Below are 25,987 nucleotides of genomic sequence, written 5' to 3'. Positions count from 1 at the left end.
AACAACACAGACACGCTTCTCTAGTCTGGAGGTCAGCAGAGAGACCTGTCCAGTGGTCTGTTGACAACCACTTACAACCCCTGGCCTAAGCACTGAGCAACACCCAGGTGCAGGAACACCACGTGCCTAGTGGCCACAAGCACAAGGCTGTTCATTGCTGGGCACAGGGTTGATTTCCCCTGTTTCTGTTCATTTCTTGAACGTCTTCTCCCCAGAGCACCCTTTTGTCCAATGTCAAGGTCCTCTGAAGGGAACCTGACATGAATTCTTCTCATCTTTGCCCTGCTTCTGTTGTTAATAAAGCCTGAAGAGCAGATGTTCAACACAAATACTTAATGAGCACCATTCTCAGCCAACAAATCCCACTGACAGCACCTAATCCGGGGGAGCATCACATCTCCTCACCACACTGCCTTTTCACAGCCTGAAGAACCTGTCTCACTGCTGTCCGGGAAACATTCGTCAAACAATGACACAAGTGCCAGAGGCCCCAACTGCCAGTTGAGTGCCCCCTCAATCCCACGTGACAACCTCCAAACCCAGCGGGCACCGTGGGATGGGGAGCAGATCCTCCCTGGTTGCTCTCAGACTCAGAGGAGATCCCTTCTACCCAGACTTCTCCAGCATTTACTGCCTCCACCCCTTCAAATTTCCCCGATAGCAAACCAACCCTGTCACTCTGACAGTGAAATCATGAGGGGTGGATAAAAAAAGCACTCATAAATCCTTTCTCACTCTGGAAATCAACTGGGTTTCTCTTCTTGGAGGTACTAACATAGCAAATCTACAGCCACTCCCAGTCCTCCACCCCAGCACTTCTCTGAACTTTCCCCAAACCTTTCCCACATGAATCAATCCAAAGACAAAGTTGGCAAAGCCTTCCAGCCCCCACCAACCACTTCCACCACCATGCCATTCGGTCCCATTTCTGTGCTTGTCTCCAGGTGCATCAGGAGAGCAGCTCCCAGCACATCCACGGGGAGAGGGGCTGCTCGAGTGACCTCCTGTGCTTAGTGGGAATGAGTCTATCAGCTGTACAGCTGCCCAGCTTCTCCTGGAGCAGCATGGAGTGAGTCTGCTCAGCACTGTTCATTTTATTCTAGGCTTGCAAGGTTTGGAGATTGGTTCAGATAAGCATCCTCAAGCTTGCACGTTTATCTGCAGCATCTCCCAAACAGCTTTGATCTGCAGGATTTGGCTGCAGCTCTCAAAGTTATCTTGAGAAAGCTTGTTCTGGGGAGAGTCATTCTTGTGATTAACAAGAAAAAGCTTTCTTAGTGGCTTTGAGCATTTCCAGCCCTGGCTGCAGCCAGGGAGTGCAGCAATGTCTGCACACAGAGAGAAGGGAAAAGCCAAGTGAGCTCCTCCTTAAAACTTCACTTGGGCCCAGTCGTCATTTCAGCTAAAATCTGAGGTCCTTTATTTAAGCTTGCTTTTTTCCCCCACTTTCTGTTTATGGGTCACTTTACATCATCCATATCCTATGCAGAACTCCCAGGAGAAAACCTGGCTGGGCTGACCAGGGAAGCAAGTCACTTGATGGGCGGGGAGAACCAGGGAAAAGGATTTGTCCAGTTGAGGGCAAGTTTTAAAAGGTACAATATTGAATTCAACAGCTGAAACCAACAGCCCCTCTAAAATCCGTAATGAAGGAAACGAGCCGTACATAAGGACGTGTTAATGGAGTCAGACGCTCATTTTCCAGTTCACCTTCTGCTTGGCCAAACATTAGGAAATACTGGTTGGACCGAAAAGTGCCAAATGTAAGTCCTGCTCTTTAAACACTCCAGTGAGGAACCCGCCATGCTCAGCCCACCTTCACCCCATGCAAGACCTCTTCCTTGTGAGAACAACCAGCGAGGAAGATGGTATTAAGTAACAGGAGGATGTACGGAATTAGCAATGGAGTTTATAGCAAGGAAACTACCCTGAACATATCCTGCTGCCCTCACATAAAAGATAAATACACATTAAACCAACCACTACTCAGGGAGGGGAAAGAAGTGTGAACAGCAAAAGTATGTACATCTGTTTTAAATAATTCTTTTTAATTGTTGAGGCAGTAATACTTGGTTCATGGAACTGCAATATACAGAGAGGTGAAATAAATAGCTTATATATATATAATATATATAATATAGCTGGTTTTAAAATATTCCCTTATCATTGGTGTACTAGGTCATCTTGTAGTCACTTGAATGTATTTAGCAGCATTCTCCAGAACTGAGCATAATGCAGGATCACGGAGCCGTGACACCTTATGTCGTCAGGAAGGTTACAGAAGATCCATGCGTCGAGAACTCCACAGAAACTCACTCACTGCAGCACACACCATCTTGTCTTGGGCCAGCGGGCAGCAGACAATAAATAGATTACTGCAAAACTGGCACTTTTTGGGGCAGGGTCTCAGTAACTTTGGGAAAGAACTTTGGTTTTCTTTGGTTTTATTTATTTATTTTTAATAATTACTTTTTTTTTCCCTCTGGGGACATGCTTGAAAAGTTGTCCTTTCCAAAGAGCGAAATAAGCACCTGTGTGTCATCAACAACAAGAAGTCAATTTAAATAGAGCAGTTCATTTCGTTTTTCAAGTCACAATAAATCCCGGACAGCTTTCCCCAGCATTTGTCATCTAGTCTTTTATTAATTTTTTTTATTTTTATTTTTTTTAAACACAATGTACAAAAATAGAGCTTCTTCCTTATTTTTAATGTAAAAATATTCCTCTGGTGCAGTTTTTTTTTTCTTTTTGTGGTTTCTTATTGTGACACTGTTTTTAATCTATTTTTAACTGGGGTTGGTGGGTCGTATTCTCTTAGTCCTCTTGGTGACTGTTGTGTACTTGAAAGGTTTCTGTATCTCCACTTGCCCCTTTGGGTACCTCTTCATAAAATGTACATCTTGCTGGTTTTCCCGGGTTTTGGGCCCTTTCCGCGGCCTCCCTTTTTTGGTGAATCCAACATACCAGCCTGAATATTTTGCAGACATCAGCGCCGTGTAGTTGTTTTCTAGGACTTTTTCAATGAAAACACACTCCTTACTGGTGCCATCAGGCTGGAAAAGGAAAAAAAGAGAAAAGAAAAAATTAATTATCCAAATGCAAGCTCAGTGACCAAAACCCAATTTGGGATAATAAAATCATCACATCTGGACCTCTTTTTTTGGTTCAAACATCATTAATAGGAGCTGTTACAAGCATCACCCAAAATAGATTTTTTTTTTTTTTTGAAGCACGAAAGCATGAGGTCATCATTTCTTTTTTTTTAAATACTCTTATGCAAGGAGAGAAAGATTTTTCAAAGACAACAATTAAGTTTATCCAGTCCAGCTCCTTCACCTGCAAGGAAAGCAAGACATGTAGCTTTGCTTTTTCTCATTAGGTAAAGAGGATGAATTGAACTCATGTCAGAGAGCATCAGCAAAAAACAATCAGCAAAAAACAAACCCCAGAATGTCCTATGGCCCCAACAACAGTGTTTCCCTTTCTACCACTTACTTCTGGTATGTTTTTGGAAATGCCTCATGGGCTTGCACCCATAACTACCCAGATTCCAGTAAGATCATTACAAGCTTTAGTTTAAGCCTTCACAGCACCTTGGAAGCTCTCTCCCACCACATCCCAGGGTGACACCAGGCAGATGGACCACCCATCGTGCTCCAGGGGTGAGTCAGAGGGGTGATAGAGGCATTGAGGTTCCCGACCCCACTCCAGCTCTCAGGACCCTGGATAGCCCTGAAGTCAGTGGTTATTTTGGAGACTCTGCACACCCTAGGCTTGACTCACAACCCAGAGCGACACCAGCAGGGGAATGGGCTGTTCCCACACTGGAACAGTTCCTAGATGAGATGGCATCCCACTGGCATCCTAATGTGCCTGTGGCTGCAGGACCGCATGGCAGCAGCATTCTCAGCCACCAGACCCACCCCAGCTCCACTGCCAGAGAGTGGGTCATGTCAGTACCTGATTTACACCTCTTGTGTCACAGGGCAGGTTTCTGTTCGGAAGAGGGTTTCATTTCTTGTTGCACATGGGACACGGTCCCTCCTCTTTCCCAACGTTTCAATCTCAGACTGAAAACTGCCACCCAAAGCTCCAGGAGAGGGCTTAGGAAGCCACATCCCTAAAGCACTTTCTTCCTCGCAGAGGGAGACAGGATTAGCACTGAGCTTCTGAGCATCACTGCTGCTCCCCGACCGCCCTACAGCTGGGACTCCTTTCCCCATGGAGCCACTGATTAGAGATTTTGGCAAACTGGGCTCAGTTCAGCTTGAAAATCAACACTAATAGACCTAGAACTGGGCTTTGAATGCAGCAGAATGGATCTCTGCATTTGGAACTCTCACTTACACAGTGTACGCAGCACTGGAGGGAATCACAGCATCACACAACAGCATCTTCAAGTCCTTCAGCACAGAGGAAATTCTTCTCACCCATAACCTTCTGTCAGAAAACATATTTTGCCCTTTAACTGCTGAGTTACTCGTGCTGCAGCTAGAATTTCACATGTTGTCATGTGCACCAGTACTTTGGTTTATACATGAAAAGACATCAAGGAGTAGATACAGCGTAACTGTGATATGGACCATCATACAGGACTTATCTAATGCTCAGCAAAGCCAAAGGAGGATTTCCATCATAATATTAGCCCAAGACAGTTCCCCACTGGTCACAGAATCACAGAACATGCTGAGTTGGAAGGGACCCACAAGGATCATCCAGTCCAACTCCTGGCCCTGCACAGGTCCATCCCCAAGAGTTACACCCTGTGTCCAAGAGTATTGTCCAAATCAAATGAGTTTTTCAGTACTACAGGCATACATATGCTACTATTAAACTCTCTCCACCCAAATAGTATCAGACCCTCTCAGTCTTCAGCCATTTCAATTGTCATGCCCCAGGGCACACAGAAAAGCCACAGCAGCATGACCAGCTCAGTCCCTGAGCGATGGTTGGTCTCAGGCTCTGATCAGGGGTTCCTCTGGGCACATAGCTGAGCCCTGCATCCCTTTCCCAAGGACAGGTCAGCCTGCTCTTCCAGAGAAGCCTTCCTAAAGAGTCCTGCACAATCACAGTGGAGTTTGGTGCAGTTTGTGGGAAGGGCAGGGGATCACGAGACAGGAGGGAAACCATGTTGCCATGCTGCTCAGGCTTCCCTGTACCCCCGATCCCCAAAAAACTGTGCATAAGCTACAAACAGAGCTGCATGATGGGAACCATTGAGCACGATGACCCAGGCTGGAGTCACACAGGCAGCAACAGAGGATGGCTGGTCATCAGCGGCCCCCAGGACGAGCCATTCCTCCATGACTTAATGCCTTTAGCAGAGCTTCAATTCCATCCGTGCAACAATATCTGATGTTTGCCCTAAAGCCAGTAATGCACATCCTGCCTAAAGGGTTTCATTACCAGGGTAGGTTTCATTAAGAGGGTAAAGGAAATTCTGGCAGCTTTTGCAACAAATATGCTAATGCAGGGCCTGTACAGGGGCTCTGCCATAGGACCAGCAGTCTCCATCCCAGACAGGCACAAAGGTCCTCATTTTACCATCCACAACTGGAAGCTCACAAACACTTTAACGAACAGCAGAACTGGGCAAAGCTCAGTGGTTCCAGTTCCTGGAGGAGGGGGGGTCATTCTCCAAGTCCTGGGTTTGATCAAAGCCACATGAGTGGGAAAGGGGGAAATCAGTCGACACCACAGGGTTCCACAGGTTTCAATGGGAAGCCATAAAACCAGCCCCAGGTTTCTCAGGGCTCAGCCCACTGCAAACCCTTCCCCAATGAGTGGAGAATTTTTAAACAATAACGTGGCTGAGATTCAAATCCACCCAAACCCAGGTGCTGGTGAACCGACCGGATCCATACCACAGAGGGAGCAGGTAATTGGAAGGGCTGTACCCCCATGCTCATGGAAAGGGACTGGACTTGAGCCCTGACCTTGTTGCTAGGAGAATTAAGGTTTTTTCATGCAATTTGGGAGGTTCCTGCTTGTACTGCAATGTCAGTTTCTCATGGAAAACGAAGACTGGAATGAAAAGAAAACATATATAGAAGGGGAAACTTATTCTACTGATAACAAAAAAGTATTTACTTATACCTTCAAATTTGCTGACAGAGCCTAAGATGCAGACAGGAGGTGGAGGAATAACGAGGTGCAACTTCAGGCCAACCTCAGGGATAATTTGAAGTAAACAAGGTGCATGAGATAAAATAACTTCATTCTGGAAGAGGAAGAGCTAAATGATTTGATAACATGAAATTGCAGTAACATTTACAAGCACCTTGAGATAAATCAGGATAAGGGCCTCACTTCCCCAAACAGAGCATTCCTGTATGTGCTAAGACACGCCAGACAAATGATTTTCAAACACTTAAAAGATAATTTTAGAGCATCTGTTATAATCCCCAATAGAATAAATCATTCGCACATGTTGCCTCCACCACAAAGAGCTGGACCCACAGCAATCTGTTAGGGGAAAAATCGATTTATAAGGGTTTTCAATACTTCTTAATCATCAGGTGTCCATCACTTAAAATTTAATCATGTGCCTATTTAAGCCATAGCAAATCACTGCTTGGGTCTGTCAGCCATCTCCTCACTCCTCCAAAGAGAAGGGGGTGGAAGAGAAAAGAGAGACAGCTTTGGCCAAGCATCACTCCTTGCTCCAGCCACAGGCTCACCCTTCCCCAGCAGCTCCCAGTGCAAATGATCCAGGGCTGCATCCTCCATCACCGACGTCAGCCAGGAGCTGCTGCCAAGATGCATTTCATACATATCGTGCTGGCAAGGATGCACCTTGCAGAGCATTCGCCCTTCAAAACATGGAGCTTTATGTTTTGAACCTATTCTTTACAATAAAGAAGTTCTTGAAAGCCTCAGAGCTGCACAGGAGCCATCTGGCCCAGTGGCCTGGCCATAAGATGGAAGAGGACCCACAGCCAGCCCCACATGCCCACATCCTCGCAGGGCAGGCACAAGAGCTTCGCAGCCCTGGCTCCCTGCTCAGAGCAGACACAGAGCAGAGGCACAGGAGCCCATGCTCCTGTGAAGGGCATGGGCTCTTTGCAGGTCAGCACCTCCTGGCACCTGTGACGAGCCATCACCAAACTGCCAATTTTGCCCCCAGAGGCTGCTGCCTGGCCACATGATGACGCCACACCTCCACAGAGCTGACACCTTGCAGATCAGTTCTTTGCAGATAAATAATTCGGAGCATATTTAGTTTAAACACACCTCTACCACTCATGGGAAGATGTGGTATCTATTAGCAAAATTTCTGATAAATTACTTATAAAATGCCTGATCTAAATGTCACCTTCCACAGACACGTCTGGGACATCGCCCAGGTCTGCGCAGAGGCAAGAAAAGCACAGCCTGAGCAGCACGAAGTGCTGGCTTCCATCTCTGGAATAACAGCTGGGGAGCAGCCCCAGTGGCAGTGAGCCACTGCCCAGTGCCAAGGCAGCAGACTTGAGTAGTCCCAGTCTTTTTATTGAGCAGGGTTAGAACACCAGCAGTCACCCAAGGCTCACCCTCCAGTAAAGGGTATCTCAGTCTTTCTACACCATGGACCAACCACACCCCATGTGCAACAGAAGCACAGCCAAAGGAGCCACACTGGAGCCAGCACCCTGAGCTTACCAGGGAGCAGCCTCAGATTGTTTGTGCAGAGCATTTGGCGACAGGCTCTCCAGTCTTAAACGTGAAACATGTTGAACTGACACTAAAGCAGAATTAAGTGCCAAAGCATTTGCTACTTCTACAATTACACTCCAGAGTGCTTTGGTGCTCCTGCTCTCTTTTTTATGACCCAACTTGGTCTTATTGTAGTTTGGCTTTCTCATTTTAAGTTCTCCAAATGGAAAGGATCAAAGAGCTCTTTGTTGTCGTAGCAGGAGCGCTCCTCGGAGCGAGGCATTCCTGCCACGAACAGCTTGCTGCTCAGGGGGAATTCGCGGCAGCCTCTGTGCCACCAGCCTGAGCCAAAGCATTAGCAGGTGCAGCAGCCGCCTCCGCCTTCCCCCATTAGCCTGCCATACTAAGCCACCTGAGCAGCTTTTTATGGGAAAGGGAGGCCAGGGCAGGTTTTCTCATTTATGCTTCACAAATCTGGCTCAGTGGGCACCGGCAAATCCAAACTTCACTCGGCTTTTACAGCAACAATAAGCTCGCGCAAGCGGCTCGGGGAACACCACAGCGCGGGGAGAGATGCCTCCAAGACTGAAAGGTTTCTCTGTTTGCAAAGATCAGGGTACGAATTAAGCCCTGTGAGTGATGCTGTGCTAAGCTGTTGTTAGCTAAGCTTATGTTAAAATACTTCCCCCTCCACAAATGTTGCTTCAATTAGGAGCTCTCCGGGTAAGTGACTGAAGGCACTGGTGATGTGCTGCAAATGAGAAAAAACACCAAACCCCACAAAACACATCTGTGACAACCCAGGAATGCCGGCTTGGCACAGGGCACAGCAAGACTCAACCCCTCAAGTGAGAAGGGTATGAGTCTCTGTCTAATTATCACCTTTCTGCCAGCTCAGCCCCCAGGCTCGACAACTGTCAAACTGTGGTGATACCAGTCCTGCATACAAGGGAGAGCATCTATCTCTGCAAGGGAAGAAACCTCTCCTCCTAAAAATCCTGGAGCAGGAAAGTTACCACTCAAGCAAAAGGTTTCCAAGAGGTGCACACATCGAGACTTTTTCAAGCAAAAGCCCTGAAAACAGACCTTTCCTGCAACCATCCTTCCCTCCCCCTCCACAGACAGACAGACAGAGGGGTTTCCCACACAGTGGCACCCCACCGTGCTGGATTTCATGCCACCCCCAGGTGTGAGGTACACCCACTGAGCTCAGCAATCATTTCAAAGGGCGCTGAAAATTTCCTTCAGACTCTAGCACTGTTGGATTCACACAGTGCATTACATGGAAGAAATCCTGCTCTGTATTTCCTAAATTTCATAGCAGTGACAGCAGGGAAAAGGTTTGGGTTTTCAGGAGAAATACAGCTCAGCAGTCCCAGTGAGCCACTCCTAAAGCATCTTGAGCTGAGGACCAAGGGCTGGTGCCCCCAGAATCACTGATAACCCTTAAAAGCCCCAGAGCTGTTTACCCAGCACGTGCCCACTGACATATGGTTTTCAGGAAGCATGTTCCTCCTCTGTGGTTTTGCACAAGCTCGGCTCAAAGTTAGACAGGCAACACTCAATCTCCTCCAGATTCACTCCATGTGGCTTGGAAAATCCCAAGTGGAAGGAGGCAGTGCAGGAGCTGTGTTAACGCCACAGCTTTTAGCACTGCCCTCTCTCCCCCTTCACACACACACACACACACCCCCTTTTAAAGGCAGGTCAGAAAACATGATGCCGAGGTGGGTACAGCAGCTGCCAGAGCCAGCAGTGCTGGGGGAGACAGAACCTCCTCACCACACAGAAGATCTGAGTGCTCCGTCACCCTCATGCACTTTATGGGCATTATAAGGACAGATCCATCACCAGCATCCTGATGCTCAGTATCCTGGATTTATGACAAGGCATCCTGACCACAGAGACACCTCTTGACCCAAATGCACATTCCTGCTCCTAGAGCGGGCTGTAAATCAGGGAAGCCGCATCCATAACTGCCAAGAGTCACTCAGCTTCATGTGCGTTTCCTCCAGCTCTCTGCCCTCTGAACCTGTACAATCCTCTGAGGAAAATACTTAGGAGTCATGATGGGCAGTTCAATAAAAGTGTCTGCCAGCGCAGCAGAGAGGTTAATTATGTATACAGGACATCTAAGTGCATTCACGAGGCAGGGGAAGTAACACAAAACTCGTGCGGAGGAGATTCTCCGATGAGAGGGCACCTCTCTGTCAGAGGCCCCAGTTCAAAGCAGCACTGCCCAGTTTGCCCCACCTGCCCACACACCCGGGGCACACTCCACCTCTCCTGACAGCAGGCGAAAACAAGCATGGTCTTGCGCACGTGGCACAGGACATCCAGGCTTGGCAGAGCCCTGTCCCTGTCCATGCCAGACACAAGCTGCAAGAACCAAGGAAGGAAGAGAACAGTTTAAAATTTTTCTTTCCTTCTATCTTTCATTCCAAAATTCCACTTTTATAACTAAGTTCAGGAACCCTCACTTTGCCCTGGAAGAGCATTCTGTCGCAGGATAAACATGAGGACGCAGAGATGAAAGGAGTCTCTCTAGGGATGAACCAAGCAAAGCTGAGGTTACACCAGGACATGCCTCCTAATCTGCTCCTTCTGTCACAACCACATTTCCTGCCAACAGTGCAGCAGGGTGGCCATATCCGGAATTAGGGCAAACTGGGTTGGCTTCACCTGGAAAGATGTCCATTTAGTTGATAGACTTTCCTAACTGCAACTCAGAGAGCTGCAAATACTTACTATTAATGATGAGAAACATCAACTACTTTTTAAATGAACTTTATTAAACCAAAAGAAAATCTAGGAAAACTTAAAAAGTCAAAACTGTGGGTTTCTTGCAGTAGGAAACTACTGCACTTCAGGAGATCTGAAACCACAGCCAGGTTTCAGATGTGATATCTGAGCAGATCTATGGCATCTACCATTACCTGCACCTACCTGGTCCAGTTACATGTGTGCTGGGAGGTGCTACATGTGATAAGAGCTGGGAAGGCATTTTTGCCCATCTGTACAAAGGACAGCCTGCTGGTTAAGTGCTCTGCTGGGGTTTGCTGGAGTTTCTTTTCCAGCAGTCATTTTCAGGCCAGTCCTGATTTTTCTATAAAAGTCATCTAAGAGCAGCAGCATATTTCGTGTAGGCTTGAATTCAATATACAGTTGTAGCAAGGTGGGGGTCGGTCTCTTCTCCCAGGTAACAAGCAAGAAGACAAGAGGAAATGGCCTCAACTTGTTCAGGTTGAACATCAGAAGGAAACTGTTAAACCTTGGCAGGGGCTGCCCAGGGAGGTGTTGGAGTCCCCAGCCCTGGAGGTGTCCAAGGAAGGCCTGGCCGTGGCACTCAGTGCTCTGGGCTGGGTGACAAGGTGGAGATGGGGCACAGGGTGGGCTCCATGGTATTGGAGCTCTTTTCCAATCCAATTGATTCCACGATTCTGTGATATGGGAGTTATGCCACTACTGGATTTTTTTTTTTTAATTGTTTAAAACATCAAGTCTAGATCACGAGTGGAACAGGATAATGGGACTAGAACAGTTGCTGACCCCATAGCAGGTCCTGGGTTGATCCCAGATTTATTCACGTTAAACAAACATGCACAGTGACTTTGTAAGTTATCATTTCAAATGAATGCAATCTCATCCAGCCAACATTCCAGTAGTGACACTGGTTTCCCTGGGCCAAGTTTAGATCGGTGGAATTTAGAACAAAGAAAGGTCATTGATTGTCTGCAGGATGGTATTAGTTCTCTTCATGTCAAGTTATATTAATAAGAAAAGAGATAAATCCATGATCAAATCAAGTGCCATCCACAAAAATTGATCATCCAGAATTGTTCCAGCCTGTGAATGACCAACTTCCACCTGTACACAACAAATGCAAGGCTTGAGACTTGTCCTCCCTTAGGAAAGCTTAGTACCTTCTGGTATCCAAAAGACAATGTAAGAAAATTTCAAGAACAAAAATGTATTTGAGCAAGATCTACTTTTTTTGACCTTAAAAGTAGGTTTTTAACAACCACATCAACTGGACTATATTTTGCTATTGTTGGAGTACAGGTTTTATTCTCTATTTTAAAATTAGCCTCTGTTTTCTCACTTCATCTCCAAAACCAAACTGAGATACAAGTAGAAATAGTCCCTGAAGAGCAGGACTGACATGACTGTGATCTCAGCTGCATCCACTTGAGGAAGACAAGGTTGCACTGCTTTGTTACAAGTTAAACACATCCGTGTATTTGCTAAGTAACACTTAGGAGAAACATCACCCTCAGCTTAGAAATGCTCAAGACCAACAAAAAATGGAGCTTGGGAGATGAGATGCTCTGAGGAAAGCAAGTAAATTCAACTTAATAATTGTCAGCACAAGATGCACACAGCAGCACACCCTCTCCACTCAGAGAGGGTGAGGCATGACCAGGGCCCAGGGATCCCCATCAGTAATTTTAATTACCATTTAACGTTAGGGAACTGAAATATTCCAACATGACACACAGCTGCAGCCACCAAGAAACACAGGGGAGAGGATGTTAGCAGCTTTATGGTGACACTTGCTCCCTGGACACAGAAAGGATTAAATTAAATTATCACGCAGCTTTCAAGAAGATGGCATTTCTTCCCTGAAAGAGGATACAGAGCTTCCAGCCATGAGATAAGGAAAAGATTTAGAAGTCAAGCTTACAAGCTTGGTCTGCAAAGTGAACCCTGACTTTGCAAAGCTCAGTCTGAGAGAAAACGGGGGCTTCTTAGGAATACCTGAAGGAAAGCATGGCACTTCCTAAAGAGGAATCGCACAGCTCTCTGTCCAGACACAGCCTGGACACACAGGGCCAACACTCACAACCTCAGTAGAGCAGCTGTGAGTCTCTAGCATAAAAATAATATAATGAAGAAGTTTGATTTTTTTTTTTTTTAAATAAAAGGACCTTTTGCTTTATTTCAGACCGAACACTTAAAGTATTATGGCTATGTTAAGAAGCTTAGGTTAAATGGAAATGTTCATATATGGCTAAAACATGACTATGAGGACGTCTTGACCATGTGGCTTGGGCTGTGAAAACACGTTTAAAGCATCGGCCCCATCTCAGATGTTTCCACTCACACTCGAGGCAGCCCCGCTCGCAGGACTCACAGCTCACGTCAGGCATGGCTCCTCCATCCACAGTGTGGATAAAGCCAAACCTTCTCCTCTACCCACTGTGTGGTTAAAGCCAGACCGCCCATCCTTGCTCATCCCAAGAGGATCAGCATCCATTCAGGGTGCTTAGAAAATTGCAAGGACTTAAGGTAGCACTTAGCACAGACCGAAAATACTCACATTATTCTCACAAGATGCTAGGGCATGTCCAACCAGCACTGTCAGTGTTCTGACTGGCAAAGTACCTAAGCACAAACCCAACCCCAGCAGCACACTATCAGTATAAATGTACCTGATGTGCTCCTTTTATGAAACCTGTGACATAAATGCATGAGACCACACAGATAAAATTGTGTTTACAAACAGCACAGACAAAGGATCAGCAAAGGGAAGGCACTGACAAGTGCCTCCATGGTGACATAAGCCTCTCTCCCCATCCCCATCAGTGCCATGAACACCACAGCCTGCTGGCTCAGACAGCCTTCAGGGCTTTTGCATCCAAGCCTTGTGCACACACTGACTCAGTTCAGAACTGATGCAGTTTCAATCATTTGTGAAACAGTGGGGTCTTCCCCATACAAGCATGATGTTTTGGCCATCTCCTCAGCCTCTTGTGCCATGTGACCTCAAGCACTGCCAGCATTCTCCAGTCACCCCAGTTCTGTCCAAGAACTCTCCCATCACTCCTTCCCAAGACTTGTAGCTGTTCAGTGTTTATCAGCATCCTCCAAATGCTCTCTGTCTTCTGCACAAGGAGCTTCCAAATGACCTCTACTTTCCCCATGATACCAAGATCAGTCACCTGCTGTCCCACACCACCACAAACCAGTCTTCCACAAAACTCATTACCCACAATCACACCATTTTCCCCTCCCCTTCCCACCTGCACAGAAACTGCTGTAAACAAGTCATCACAAACAGAGAACCAGGACAAGGCCCATTGCTCCTGATGAATATTAATGCTGCAAAGGTCCAGCGAGTTTGCATAAACTCCCACCACTCCAAAGGGAACTGCTGCAGCACTGGAGCCCATCCCTTTCTGCACCACAGCAGCCTCAGCAGAATGAACACCAGGAAACAGTTTCGCTGGGCTCAATCATAAATGGCTTCTTGGGAATCATTACACAGAATCACAGAATATTCTGAGCTGGAAGGCACCCACAAGGATCATCGAGTCCAACTCTTAAGTGAACAGCCCACATGGGCATCAAACCCACAACGCTGGTGCTATGAGCACCAGGTTCTAACACAGTTGTGCTATGTAGAGTCAGGATTCCTGGAAAACCTGGCTGCCACTGCTCAAGGGCAGGAGCTATTCCAGCGGGGCTACTGCTCACCAGCTGAGCAAACCCAGCACAGCTGTACCCACCTCAGGCTGTGACACCTCATCTCTGTGCCTACAGCAGAGCCACCACAGCCCCCTGGGGAAGGTGCACAGTGGGGTCTGGCCAGCCCTGAGCACAGTACACCCATGACAAATTGTTATGAGACAGCGTGATAACAACATCCCTTTCACAATGTCCATAACATTCAACAGCCCCTCCTCGGGAAACTCCTCTGACACATTTCTGGCACTGTAAAGATCTGAAACTGCAACAAATGAACCAGATGATACAAATTCCATCACATCTGACATCCACAGAAGCTTGAATGCAATGCTTCAGGTCAGCCAGTAATGGGAAAGGGGCAGCTGTGGAAGGCTGAAGTGCTACCCAAAGCCTCATTATCAGAGAATCACAGAACACAGACCTGGGAGGGACCCATTGGGATCATCCAGCCCAACTCCTGCCCCTGCACAGGACCATCCCCAAGACTCATACCATGTCTCTGAGAGCATTGTCCAAAGACTCCTGGAGCTCTGGCAGCCTTGGGGCTGTGCCCACTGCCCTGGGGAGCCTGGGCAGTGCCCAACCAGCCTCTGGGGGAAGAACCTTTTCCTGAAATCCAACCTGACCCTGCCCTGACACAGCTCCAGCCATTCCCTCGAGTCTTGTCACTGGTCACAAGGGTGAAGAGATCAGTGCTGCCCCTCTGCTTCCCCCCAGAAGGATGTTGAAGACCCCAATGAGGTCTCCCCTCAGTCTTCTCTGTTCCAGCTGAACACACCAAGTGCCCTCAGTGTCCTCACACGGTTCCCTCCCAAGCCCCTTCCCCATCTCCGTGTCCCTCCTTTGGACACTCTCCAATGGCTCAATCTCTTCCTTCCATTGTGTCCCCCCAGACTGCCCCAATGTTGAGGTGAGGCTGCCCCAGGGCAGAGCAGAGCGGGACAATCCCCTCCCTGATGCCCCAGGACAGGGTTGGCCCTCCTGGCTGCCAGGGCACTGCTGACTCAGGGCCAACTGGCACCCACCAGGAGCCCCAGGGCCCTTTCCACAGAGCTGCTCTCCAGCCTCTCAATGATGTTTGGGGGGTTGAATGGAAGAAAAGAATTGCTGATTTTAGCTTCCACTTCTGCTTTTAATTTCGTGAGAATCTCAGCTTCTATATTTTCAGAACAATAATTCAAATTTTTTTCCATGGGTTGCAGGAAAAAAGCTTGATCAGGTGAATGTAGAAGATTCCAATGGCTCACCCAAAAGAAAAGTGGTTTTGTCATCTTATTGCTTTTAAGACCTTTACAATCTTGCAGGCCCTGATTCCAGATTTTTGGACACTTGAGACTGATTTTGAATCAGGTCCCCCTGTTCAAAGTATGGTAGGGTCCAAGACTGCTTGGCTTCAGGTTCCACTGAAGGCATTTATTTAGATGACTTAAACTAAAACAAACTCACGGGGGAGTGAAAGCCTGGGAACAACTCACTTCAAAAAAGGACCAACCTCTCCATATGAAGAACCAGATTGCAGTTCAAAACAAGATCTGAGTGAGACCCAGCAAAAGCCATGTCAAGTTTTGCTTTCAAATGAGATGCCAAGTCAGAATAGTTTATGGCTGAACATGCCACAGAGAGATCCACAAAACGCACACTATTAAACCCGACACCCCACCAATTCTGGTCATGTTTATGTTGCAAATTCAGCATTCAGCTCCAGAAATTGTTAGGTTTTACAAGCCCCTTTCAAGCAACCTGAGTACTGTGCAACTCCAGGAAAAAATCTGGATAAGCATCAAACCCCTGCGAAACTCAGAGTTCTGCCTCAAATCCAAGACGCAGTTAGGTGTGGTTTTAAACATCCAAGCTAAGAAGGGCAAGCACCTGATCTACTGCATCAGAGTTCCAAACTGCAAACCTCGGTGTGCCCCTGCCCTCGCCACACACCTCCCAGCAGCTCTGCAGCACACCCGGCTGCCAGGACAGCCCTGGCACACCAGGAGGACTCGCACCCTGCCATGCAGGACTGGGGCACGTAAAGGGCATAGGGCTCAGAGCTCATCCCTAAGTCTCCTTGCCTCAGCCCCCTGGCCTGGAGTCTCCACCAGCAGTGTTTCAAAGGCAGCTTTTCAAGAAATCTTAACCTCGACCTTGACCAAAGCCAAGCGATGAAAAAGCTGCTCCAGGTATACGAGTAAGGCTTTGGAGAATCACCTGGTCTCTCCCACCCAGGTAAGTCTCCTTGTCCTACAAAGGATGGCTCCCACTGAAGCCCCTGGAGTTCCTGTAACACAACACATGCCCTCTCCCATGAGGCCAGAGGGGTTATAAAGGACCAAGAGCACATTCAGGGGCCATAGCGGGTGCCTTCACTCCTTGATGCTGTCACAGTTTTTTAGCCAACTTTTCTGAGTAAACACATACATGCTTCAAGAAAACCCCTATTTTAAAGCTGTAATGTAAACAACCCCAAATTATTACTATCCCCTAAAGGCTACTGCTGGCAGGCATCAGTGATAAAGCTCTGCCAGAGCAGTCTGGCATCTAGCAACAATTTGTTTGTTGTCCTGCAAAAATACAGAGAGCCTTGCCATATGGTATTAGCAACTTTCTGGTAACATTAAGAAATATATTGGCTTGGAAAGCAGTTATCACACCAGAAAAAGATTTTATGTCTGAGAGGCAGGTCGATGCTACAAGTGGCAGCAGCACAGTGGTGCTGGTCAGGGAGAGGTGGCCAGCACAGCCATGCCACCTCCAGCCCCCAGCACCAATGACGTGCCCCTGGTACTGCCATGCTTTGGCTGGCACAGTTTTTTTCAGGAGCTGGACTGTGCTTGAGGGCACGAGCTCAGCACTGCTTGTCAGTGCTTTGTGAGTGCTGAGAGGGCTCCAGCGCTGCAGACGTGGCATCAGCAAAGCTGTCCCCGGAAGGCACCCAAATTACCTGTCCCCAGCCTGAAGTACTGCCTCAGCCATCCAACTGGCCACAGCTTCCTACCTTTCACCAAACACCTATTCCCCACTGCTCACATTAAGCTCAGAGAAAATTTCTTTAACAAAAATAATGCATATATACTACAATGATTTTGAGAACGTGTGGACACCAGGTCACTGAGGATTTTTGAATGAAAATCTAAAGAGAGACGGTGCAAGTCAGCATGTGGATTTGGTGGGAAACCACCTATTTTATAGAATCACATGCTCTCAGGCTTCAGTTCTCAGGAGCAGAACTGATACAACGATGCAGTTCTCTCAGGATACAACTTTAGTGCACTTACTTTCTGTACAGCTCGAAGGGATGATCTGTGATAGACCTCATTCTATCAGTTTTCTAACTCTATTCCTATTTCTGGAGTTTTCTCTGTAGCAACATCTTCCCTCAGAAGAAGGACTCCTCCACTTTTCCAGCAGTGCAGGAGTTGCCTGCAGAGTTGCAGTATCAATGGAGCAGCATTACATGGAGCACAGCACATAACAGACAGTCACCACACTGCATTCTGAGTCCCAGCCCACTAAGGAGATAGATTTCAGCACCACCACCTTCTTCTCCTTCCTGGAAGAGCTCAAGGAGTCACTTAATGCACTGAGAAGTGGAGTTGTTCTCAAAATGAAGCCAACAGGGAACAATTTGAGCACAAGTCCTATGAGGAGAGGCTGAGGGAGCTGGGGCTGTTTAGTCTGGAGAAGGCTTAGAGGCGATAGGTCATCACTCTCTTCAACTACCTGAAGGGAGGTTATAGCCAGGTGGGGATTGGTCTCTTCTCCCAGGCAACCAACAATAGGACAAGGGGACATGGGCTCAAGCTCTGCCAGGGGAGGTTTAGGTTAGATGTTAGGAAGAAATTCTTTACAGAGAGGGTTATCAGGCATTGGAACGGACCTACCCAGAGAGGTGGTGGATTCACCATCCCTGGAGGTTTTTAAAAAGAGATTGGACGTGGCCCTTAGTGCCATGATATAGTAATTGGAGTTGGATCAGGGGTTGGACTTGATGATCTTGGAGGTCTTTTCCAACCCAATTTATTCTATGATTCTATGAATATTGCTGCTGGATGTGGGAAAGACATAATCCATCTAATGCTATGGAAGAACATTAGTGGGATTGCTTGGAGCATCTTCTGAAGACACTTCTGTATCAACTCAAATATGTGCTTAGCTCTTTCCCCATTCTTCTCAAATCTTCTGCATTCCTTACAGACATTACTTGTCTCCCCTGCTTCTGTATCTTGCTCTGAAAAGTGGTGTCTGCAATAGCACCCTCACCTCCCACATGGCAGCTCTGCAGGAAGCCAAGTCCATTCTACCCTGCCCTTGGACAGCCCAGAAAAACAGGGCTGCTCTCTCGTCTCCCTTTACAGGTGGATACCTCTCCTCTCCCTCCTTATGGATACCTGTCATAGCCTGCTCCAGCCCATAATACACATTCTAGGTTATTATGGGACATAAAAGGGCCTAAATTCAAAGCAGGTTTTCAACTGGGGGGACTCAAGACTGCTGACTGAGGAGCAGAATAAAGCCAGATGGCATGTGCTGGTATTGTTGGGGATTATGCTGTGTAAGGCAATAGGAAATGAGCAGAGGAAAGACCCGGTTTGGTCCCACGGTTCCTCTCTGGCCAAATGAACATACCGTGAAACAATCAGTTTATGGGTTTTATTCCCCTCCACCCCCAGACGGAATTTAAATATTTGTATAAGCCCAGGCGTAACTTTTATCTAATGTTTTCCTTGGGGTTTACTAGCTGTTTAGAGCATTCAAGCTAAAAAGCATTCCCTCAAACTCTTGCCACAAAGAGAGCTGAAACTATGATAATAATTAAAACCACGCTCTTTTCGTATCAAGAAGACATGCTATTATTTTCTTTTTTTGCTCATGAGAAGCTGTTAATATGGGCAACACGTCTGGAACATTTTCTTTCCAAACGCCATGTCCCATACCCCCTCCGGCTCAGGTCGGCTGGTTTGTGAACTTGTCAGCAGGCTGGGGTGGGAAGGCTCATATTTACAAGAATAGACTCATTTATTTTTTGTAACAAACCATTTGCCAACTTAATGCTATGAAAAGCATATCGGGGGAAAAAAAAAAGGTTCATGCTGCGTGAAAGGTGACGAGCTAAAGAACTGTCCTGCCTTGGTACCCAGTGGACCAAATCAAGGGATGAATCTTAAACACATACTATATACAAATACAATGTATGTTTTGAAAAACAGGTGCTGACTTTGCCAGGATGCTCCTGGGCACTTAGCACAGAGCAGGAAAGGCTGTGGGTTGCACCGTGTGCCATTGCTGATCCACTTGGGGAAAGGTCTACTAAAGAAAAAGGTAAGATTTTGTGCTTGTTTTACCCCGTCTAATTTGAGTGCCTCTAAGGTCTCCATAACTGTGGTATCAGCACCTCAAAAACATTAACAAAATTATCCTTATAACATTGCAGGGAAAAATGCTATCATCACATTTAAAGGATGGAAAATTAGAACACAAAAAAAAATCAAAGTCAGGTTTGTGTCCAATGCAACCTTTGAAAGCATCCAATGTGTATCCTGAGAGGCTAAATCTGGTTAAAACAATGAATTTCCCTGTCCAAGATCAAACTACAGTGTCTCACACAGTATTGCAATTGCACTGCACAAGGGCAGGAAGCAGAGAGAACCGGCTGCTTCGGTCCAGTCCTCCTGGAGCACCAATCTCCAAGTCTCCCCCAGTCCGGAGCAGTGCTCTGGATGCCTCAACAGGCAGCTCCAAAGCGGGTCAGGCACAGGGCACAGCTGGCAGCAAATGATCTGGACTGAGCCTCGACAGAGCAGCCACACTGCTTCCGAGGAACACACAAGGGGAGGAGGGGGGGATTGCTGGGGAGGGCAGTGTCCCGCAGGTGTCACCCCCGGGACCACAAAAGTAAATCATTTTTCATCAGAGCCATTTGGTTTCTGATTTTTGTTTGGGAGCGTGGCTTTCACTGCCTTGACTCAAGCTTTCCTTTTTCACAGCCACAAAGATGCTAGATTTGAATGCCTGGTGGTGAAAAGTGTGGGCAGCAGGGTTTGGAAGGCTGGGATGTTTTATTTTCCTTTTATTTTGGTAGTAATTTAGCTTTGCACAAGCCCCTGCCTGGTTAGCAAGCCTCCAGCTTCGCCAACAATACAGAACTGCCTTAATTACAAAAACAAATTAATACACAAAAAAAATGCAAAGAAGTTAAGCTAGATGGGTAAACACATTGTAATTTGTTACATGGTTCCATTCAGGGGGGATCCAAAGTAATAAAAAAAATTCCTGAAACACTGAACCATGAGGCCCAGCCCCAGCACGGTGTTGGAATTCAAGCATGAGCTCTGTCACACCATCCTCTGGCTCACCACTGAGAGGACAGGGCCTTATGTTGCCTACACCCCCCGCAGCACAGTGCTCCACTTGCCCTTTTATTTTTAATTTCCCCCTAAAAGGAATTTTTGAGGGAAATTTATATTCGAATTTCCCTCCAAAGAAAGACCAAGTAAGGAAGTTATTGTGGAGTGCCATCCACGGCACTGGGATGCTGACATGACATCTCATGTCAATTGAACACAACCGTGAAGCACGAACCCATCCACATCTGAGGCACCACTGGAGATCCCAGCCTGGCTGAGGGCTGTTTGACAGGGGCTGGGGAGGCTGGGAGGGCACAGGCAGCCTTGCAAACCCCACATCCCCTCCATCCTGCTTCTCATTTGAGGCTGACAGGTGAAGCTTGAACACATCCTTACAGCCCTGACGAGGCTGCTAAGGGTAACACTCAGGTTACAAATTAATTAATAGGAAACACTTACCTTCCCCACTAGCTTGCCTTTCCTGTTCATGCAAAGGTAGAAATCTGTCTCCTTCCCTTTGATCCGGACTTGACTGCCAAAAGTGTCTGTTTCCACTAGAAGCTGGGCTTGTAAAGGAAGAAGAAAAAAAAGCATTTACCAGTGTGGTCCCACTAAATCACAGGGTGCAACCTGCACTGTCCCACTGCCTCCAGCTGAACCACCCTGGGATGCTCCGCACAGGAACAACCCAAGGGACCACCCCGGGACTGAGCTCACAGCTTAGTCACAGGTGCAAAACTGACACCTCTCCACTAACTCCTGTGTGGATGGTCCAGGTTTAATGCTGATTTTAGCACAAAGGAGGCATACACATGTGTGTGCTCCATCTGTCCACACCAACCCTGCCACCCCATCAGCAATATTAGCTTGATGTTAAAAATCCCTTTAAGATCATCGAGTGCAGCTGTTCCCCCAGCACTGCCACAGCCACCACTAACCATGTCCCCAGGTGTCATATCTGCACGCCTCTTAAACACCTCCAGGGATGTGACTCCGCCACTGCCCTGGGCAGCCTGTATCAATGACAGTGCTCTCCTTCACATTGCAGGAGGGTTCTTGGAGGGTAAGAACATAGATTTTATTCTCACGAAGATGTAAGCTTACCATGACAAGAAAGAAAATCCTTTCCCCATAGCCAGCATCCCTCAAACACTGCATAGAAGTGGTCATGCCACATGCTCCTGGTACAAAACATCGCAGTGATCTCCTGAAGATCACCACAACAGCTAGCAGGGGAGAAATTTGGCACTGCTTGTTCTGTCTGATACACACTCGCCCTGCAGATGTATTCCATGTCTAGCTGTGCTTCCAGGATGCCACAAACTGCCTTCTGGCAGTCCAGGTCTAGGTCTTCAACTCTCAATGGGAGACATACGGCCAATCCCACAGTGTCTCACACATTTATTGATGCCAGAGCTGGTTTGCAGCATCACAGGAGCTATGGTAGAGAACAGATTTCTGCTGCATCTTCCTAAACCACCTGCTCTGACACAGCTGTATCTGCAGAAGGGGCCAAGCTGCCACCTAGATGAGCACTGTGCCATCATCATCTCAAAAACCCAGACATGCCCAAATTCAACCTTTTATTCCAGCTCTAATCTAAACACAAATTCCAGTCATGCTCAAGATTCAGATTCCAGGAATTTCCCCAGAGAGGCAGGAACAGGCAGACTGGACATTTTGGTTCAGATCCATCTCCGATACGGAGGGGGAGAAAGGAGACATGGTTGAAACACAATGCAAGAATGTGTAAGTGTCAGCAAGTGCAACTGCATGGTCCTGCTCTGGAAATACTCACGCCTGTAAGATCCCAGCCTTGCCGTAGAAACATAGCTTTTGCTAAACTCTGGAGAATGTTTGATCTGTGCTGCAAAAAGTCACATTCTTTTTGGCATTCATATTTCAAGCTTTAAAGCCCTCTAAGAGCAAATACATTCATTGTAAGGATTTACCATGGGGATAGAAATAGGAGTTTGTTTCATTTAAACACATTAATATTTTTCCCACTTGTAAAGTCAGCTTTTGGCTTCTGCAGCAGTGCAAATATCACAAACTTTTAACTCACAAGGGCCCTAAACAGAGTTTTCCCTTTGCAGCTCAGTCACATCTGCAGGTTCAGGGGTTTCCAGTTAAATCTGTTATCACAGGAGATATTTAAATTATAACTTCTTTCTGACAGCAAGTGGGGTAATGCCAGTATGACAGCAGAATATTAGTTGCAATCATGTACAAATACGGATATTTATTTTTTTTAGAAATGCATCATGGGCTTGGGAGTTGGTGATGGAGAGCAGCTTGCAAGGAACAACCGGGTGCTGCACGTTTTCTCCCCACACCTGCCAAGGTGGTATCAAACCTGTGACCACTCCTGTGGGGAAAGGCCACGTGATCCAGAAATAACCCATCACAGTGAGGATATCAAGGTGAGCCCAGCCAGGATGGGGAGGATGGCACAGGGCCAAAGAACAGTCCTCAAGGATGATCAACATGGTAGATAACCTGAGGAATGCCCACTGCTCCAAGAAGTTCAGGGAGGCTGCTCAGATGCAACACAGCATTAATAGACAAGGGAACAGCAAAAAACCCCTATCTATCTTTGATGACTTTGAAAGGGGTTCCTCTAACAGGAGTAGTAATGGTCAACCTCAGAGAGGGAGAGCAGCAGTCAGCACATGAGTGAAGGTTATGGAGCCAGCAAAGACTGGTTCGAGAACCATGGCCAACGCCCAGAGCACCAAGGAGTTGCCCACAGATCCACAGTGTCCAAACCACCCAGGCACACAAGCAGATGCGGGGCCACCCACCGAAGGGGTCAAGCGAGGGCTCCACACAGGCAAGAACAGGATGCCACAGGTTCCCTTCTAAGCTGCAAGGAATTTCCCATCCATTCCAGCCTCAGTGCTGCAACTAAAGCTGCTGAGAAGAACGGTGAATATCAGGCACCGGCTTTGGCCAGCCAAAGCAGGAGCTAATGCCGACAAAACACTCCAACACAAGAGCCTGGAGCTGCAGTCCCCATGGACAGGCAGCAGCTCACACCTCTCTGACACAGATCCCCATGGGCAACCCACGCTCAGATGGACAAACATGGGCCACGCTGGCTCACACTCCCCACCCCCTCGCTCTGCAGCCAGTATGAGTAATATCCAAGCTGATTTTAATTTGAAAAATATCACCTTAAAAAGATGCCGGTTCCCTGCTGTGAAAATTAAAACCATCTGGATGGAGTGATTTCAAATAATTAATCTAGGTCTCCTTTGGCACCCCGCTACTAATTAAAATACGATACCTTCCTCCCCCTTTTTAAATAAAAAATTTAAATAAAGTTTAAAGATCTAATAAAATAATGTCAGAATTTAGAACTAAATGGAAGTCACCTTTCCCATGGGCCGCAAAGGTTACAGCAGTGCTGAGATCCCTCCCAGGTTGGTGCCATAGCCCAGACCAAGCAGCAGTGGATAAGCAGCACCCAATGAGACACCCATGCTAGCAAACACACCAGCATCCACAGCCCAGCGCCCCAAGGGGCCTGCAACCCCCAGAGATCATCCTGCACCCAATGGCCAGGAGTGGGGAGCACAGGGAAGGAAGTTCAGTCTGATCCCCACTGTGGCCCGAGCTGCCCCAGTACAGGCCAAGGCCACCCACAGGTACCCACTTCTAAAAAATCTGAGTCTTACGATGTTGGAAACATCTTGTTTTTATGGATCCCTGACTGCCTTTCCTACAAGGGAGACCAGTGAGGCTTTAGGGTGGGTTATAACCCAGTTGGCTTCCAGTCTGCAGCACCCTTGACAGCTGATGCTTCTTTGTAAAACAGGCATCTCCCTAAATTCTCTGAGGAGCAGGGACAGGGACCTTGAACAACACATCTAAAATCAGCTGGGATGAATCCCAGCCCTGAATGCTGCAACAAGATTTCCTGGGGGGTGGAGGCTGACCCAGCACAAGGGGCTGCTGGTGTCTCCCACCCCACTCACAGGCAGCAGCAGAAAAGCTCAGTCATTACATTTAGATTAATTCAAACTGGACTTGGCATCTGTCTCCATGACAAAGACGCCACGGCCACAATGAAAGCAACAGGTAGAATCCAAGAAAATTTCCACGGAGAGCTCAGGTAAAATGAGTCCCACCATGCTGGAGCAATATCCCCATAGGACTCTGCTGCTCAGCACACCTGAATTCCAGCTCCATCCATCTCTGGATACACTGTACAGAGATTACAATCTTTCTTTTCAAAGGCCCTGTACTCCAATCTTCAGATCAGGTATTATTGTTTAAATTCTTTGACAGCTAGATATTCTGATATATTTTCCAGGGGCTGGGGGCAGGGGGGGAGGAGAAGAGAAAAGATGTCTTTAGAGAGTGAGATCTCCTGCTATATGCTTTTGTGTTTTTGCCTTATTGGCCCATTTAACCTAAACCTTCCTGAAAACTCCCACTGGAAGAGACTGGAATTCCTCACAAGTCTAGGTGAAAAGGATTACATATATATATGTCGAAAAGCTATCTTCCAGCTAAGAAAACATGAAGTCAGGGAGATATGTGAAGGTGGCAGAAAATATGCCAAATTATCTTTCAAATATTTCCTGGGAGTGGGAGGACGGAAGCCAGAAAAGCACAGGGAAAGAGAGGAGAAAGAGGACACCTGAGAAGTGTAAGGTTTACATGTACCTATCACAAAATCCTCAGTTTCAGATAAATAAAAAGAGAAAGGAGAGAACACAAGGAGGGTGCAGAAGGACTGGATTTTTTTTTTTTTTTGCAGGTAAAAACCTTGCAAAAGGAGTCATAGAGAGAAGGAACTACAGCCACTGACACTGCTCACAGGCACCCTGAAGGCAGCCAGCTAAAACAGATTTCTAGTGGAAAAGACTCTCACAGAGGACCAAGATTCTGTTGCTTTAGTTGCACTTTTATTAATGAAACAAAGTTTCTTAGACTTGAAACCATTTCCAGCGAACGAAGAGGAAGGATGTACAGATACCCTGAGGCTGGGAGCAGACATCTGGGATAGAGAGCAGCTTTCCCATTTTGTTACTCTGACTCTATGAACCAAGACAAAGCACATTTCCATAGTTCATGCTGTATATATTGCATCTGATGGGAGAGCAAAATCCACTCTCTGGTAAGACTGAATCTTCTCGTGTGACTCCCAGCACAGGCAAGGGTGCTTAAAATAGCTGAAACCTGTTCAAACACTGCCTACCCGCTACTAAAACCACATGAATCCCTTACATGACCACAACATAGGAGAGAATGACTCTGTCTCCACATTCATGATGTAAAGATGAGGGAATAACGCCAAAATTAGGTAAAGTCTGGAGGGTCTAATGAAGCCCAAAGGCTATGGACCAGTGAGGGAATCTAGGCTGCATCCCTAAGTTTTGTTTGCACACTTGCATAGTCCTGCAAACTGTACGATATTTAACAGTTATGAACAATAGAACCCAACTCCCCTCTCAAATATTCCGGTGCAAATCAGGAGTAACCACCCCAATCAATGAGGCTGGTGCTCAGGAGGGCAGAGCTCTGACCCACATACCACT

The 25,987-nt window shown here is 47.1% G+C and overlaps 1 protein-coding gene across 1 annotated transcript in view; it reads right to left on the bottom strand.

The window, feature by feature from the left end:
* Positions 1 to 2,031: 2,031 nt before the first annotated feature.
* FGF18 (fibroblast growth factor 18) overlaps positions 2,032 to 25,987 on the bottom strand; it is a 74,707-nt gene continuing 50,751 nt past the window's right edge. Inside the window, exons 5-6 of the mRNA XM_027665247.1 lie at positions 20,898 to 21,004; positions 2,032 to 3,053 (exon numbers count right to left, since the gene is read on the bottom strand). Coding sequence (XP_027521048.1) covers positions 2,787 to 3,053; positions 20,898 to 21,004 — 374 coding nt within the window. The 3' untranslated portion in view covers positions 2,032 to 2,786. The remainder of the gene's footprint in view (positions 3,054 to 20,897; positions 21,005 to 25,987) is intronic.

Source organism: Corapipo altera, unplaced genomic scaffold (genome assembly GCF_003945725.1).
Source record: "Corapipo altera isolate COAL_440 unplaced genomic scaffold, ASM394572v1 111, whole genome shotgun sequence".
NCBI classification, from domain to species: Eukaryota; Metazoa; Chordata; class Aves; order Passeriformes; family Pipridae; genus Corapipo; species Corapipo altera.
The sequence above is the reverse complement of the archived record's forward strand: the minus strand, read 5'-3'. Positions and strand labels throughout refer to the sequence as shown.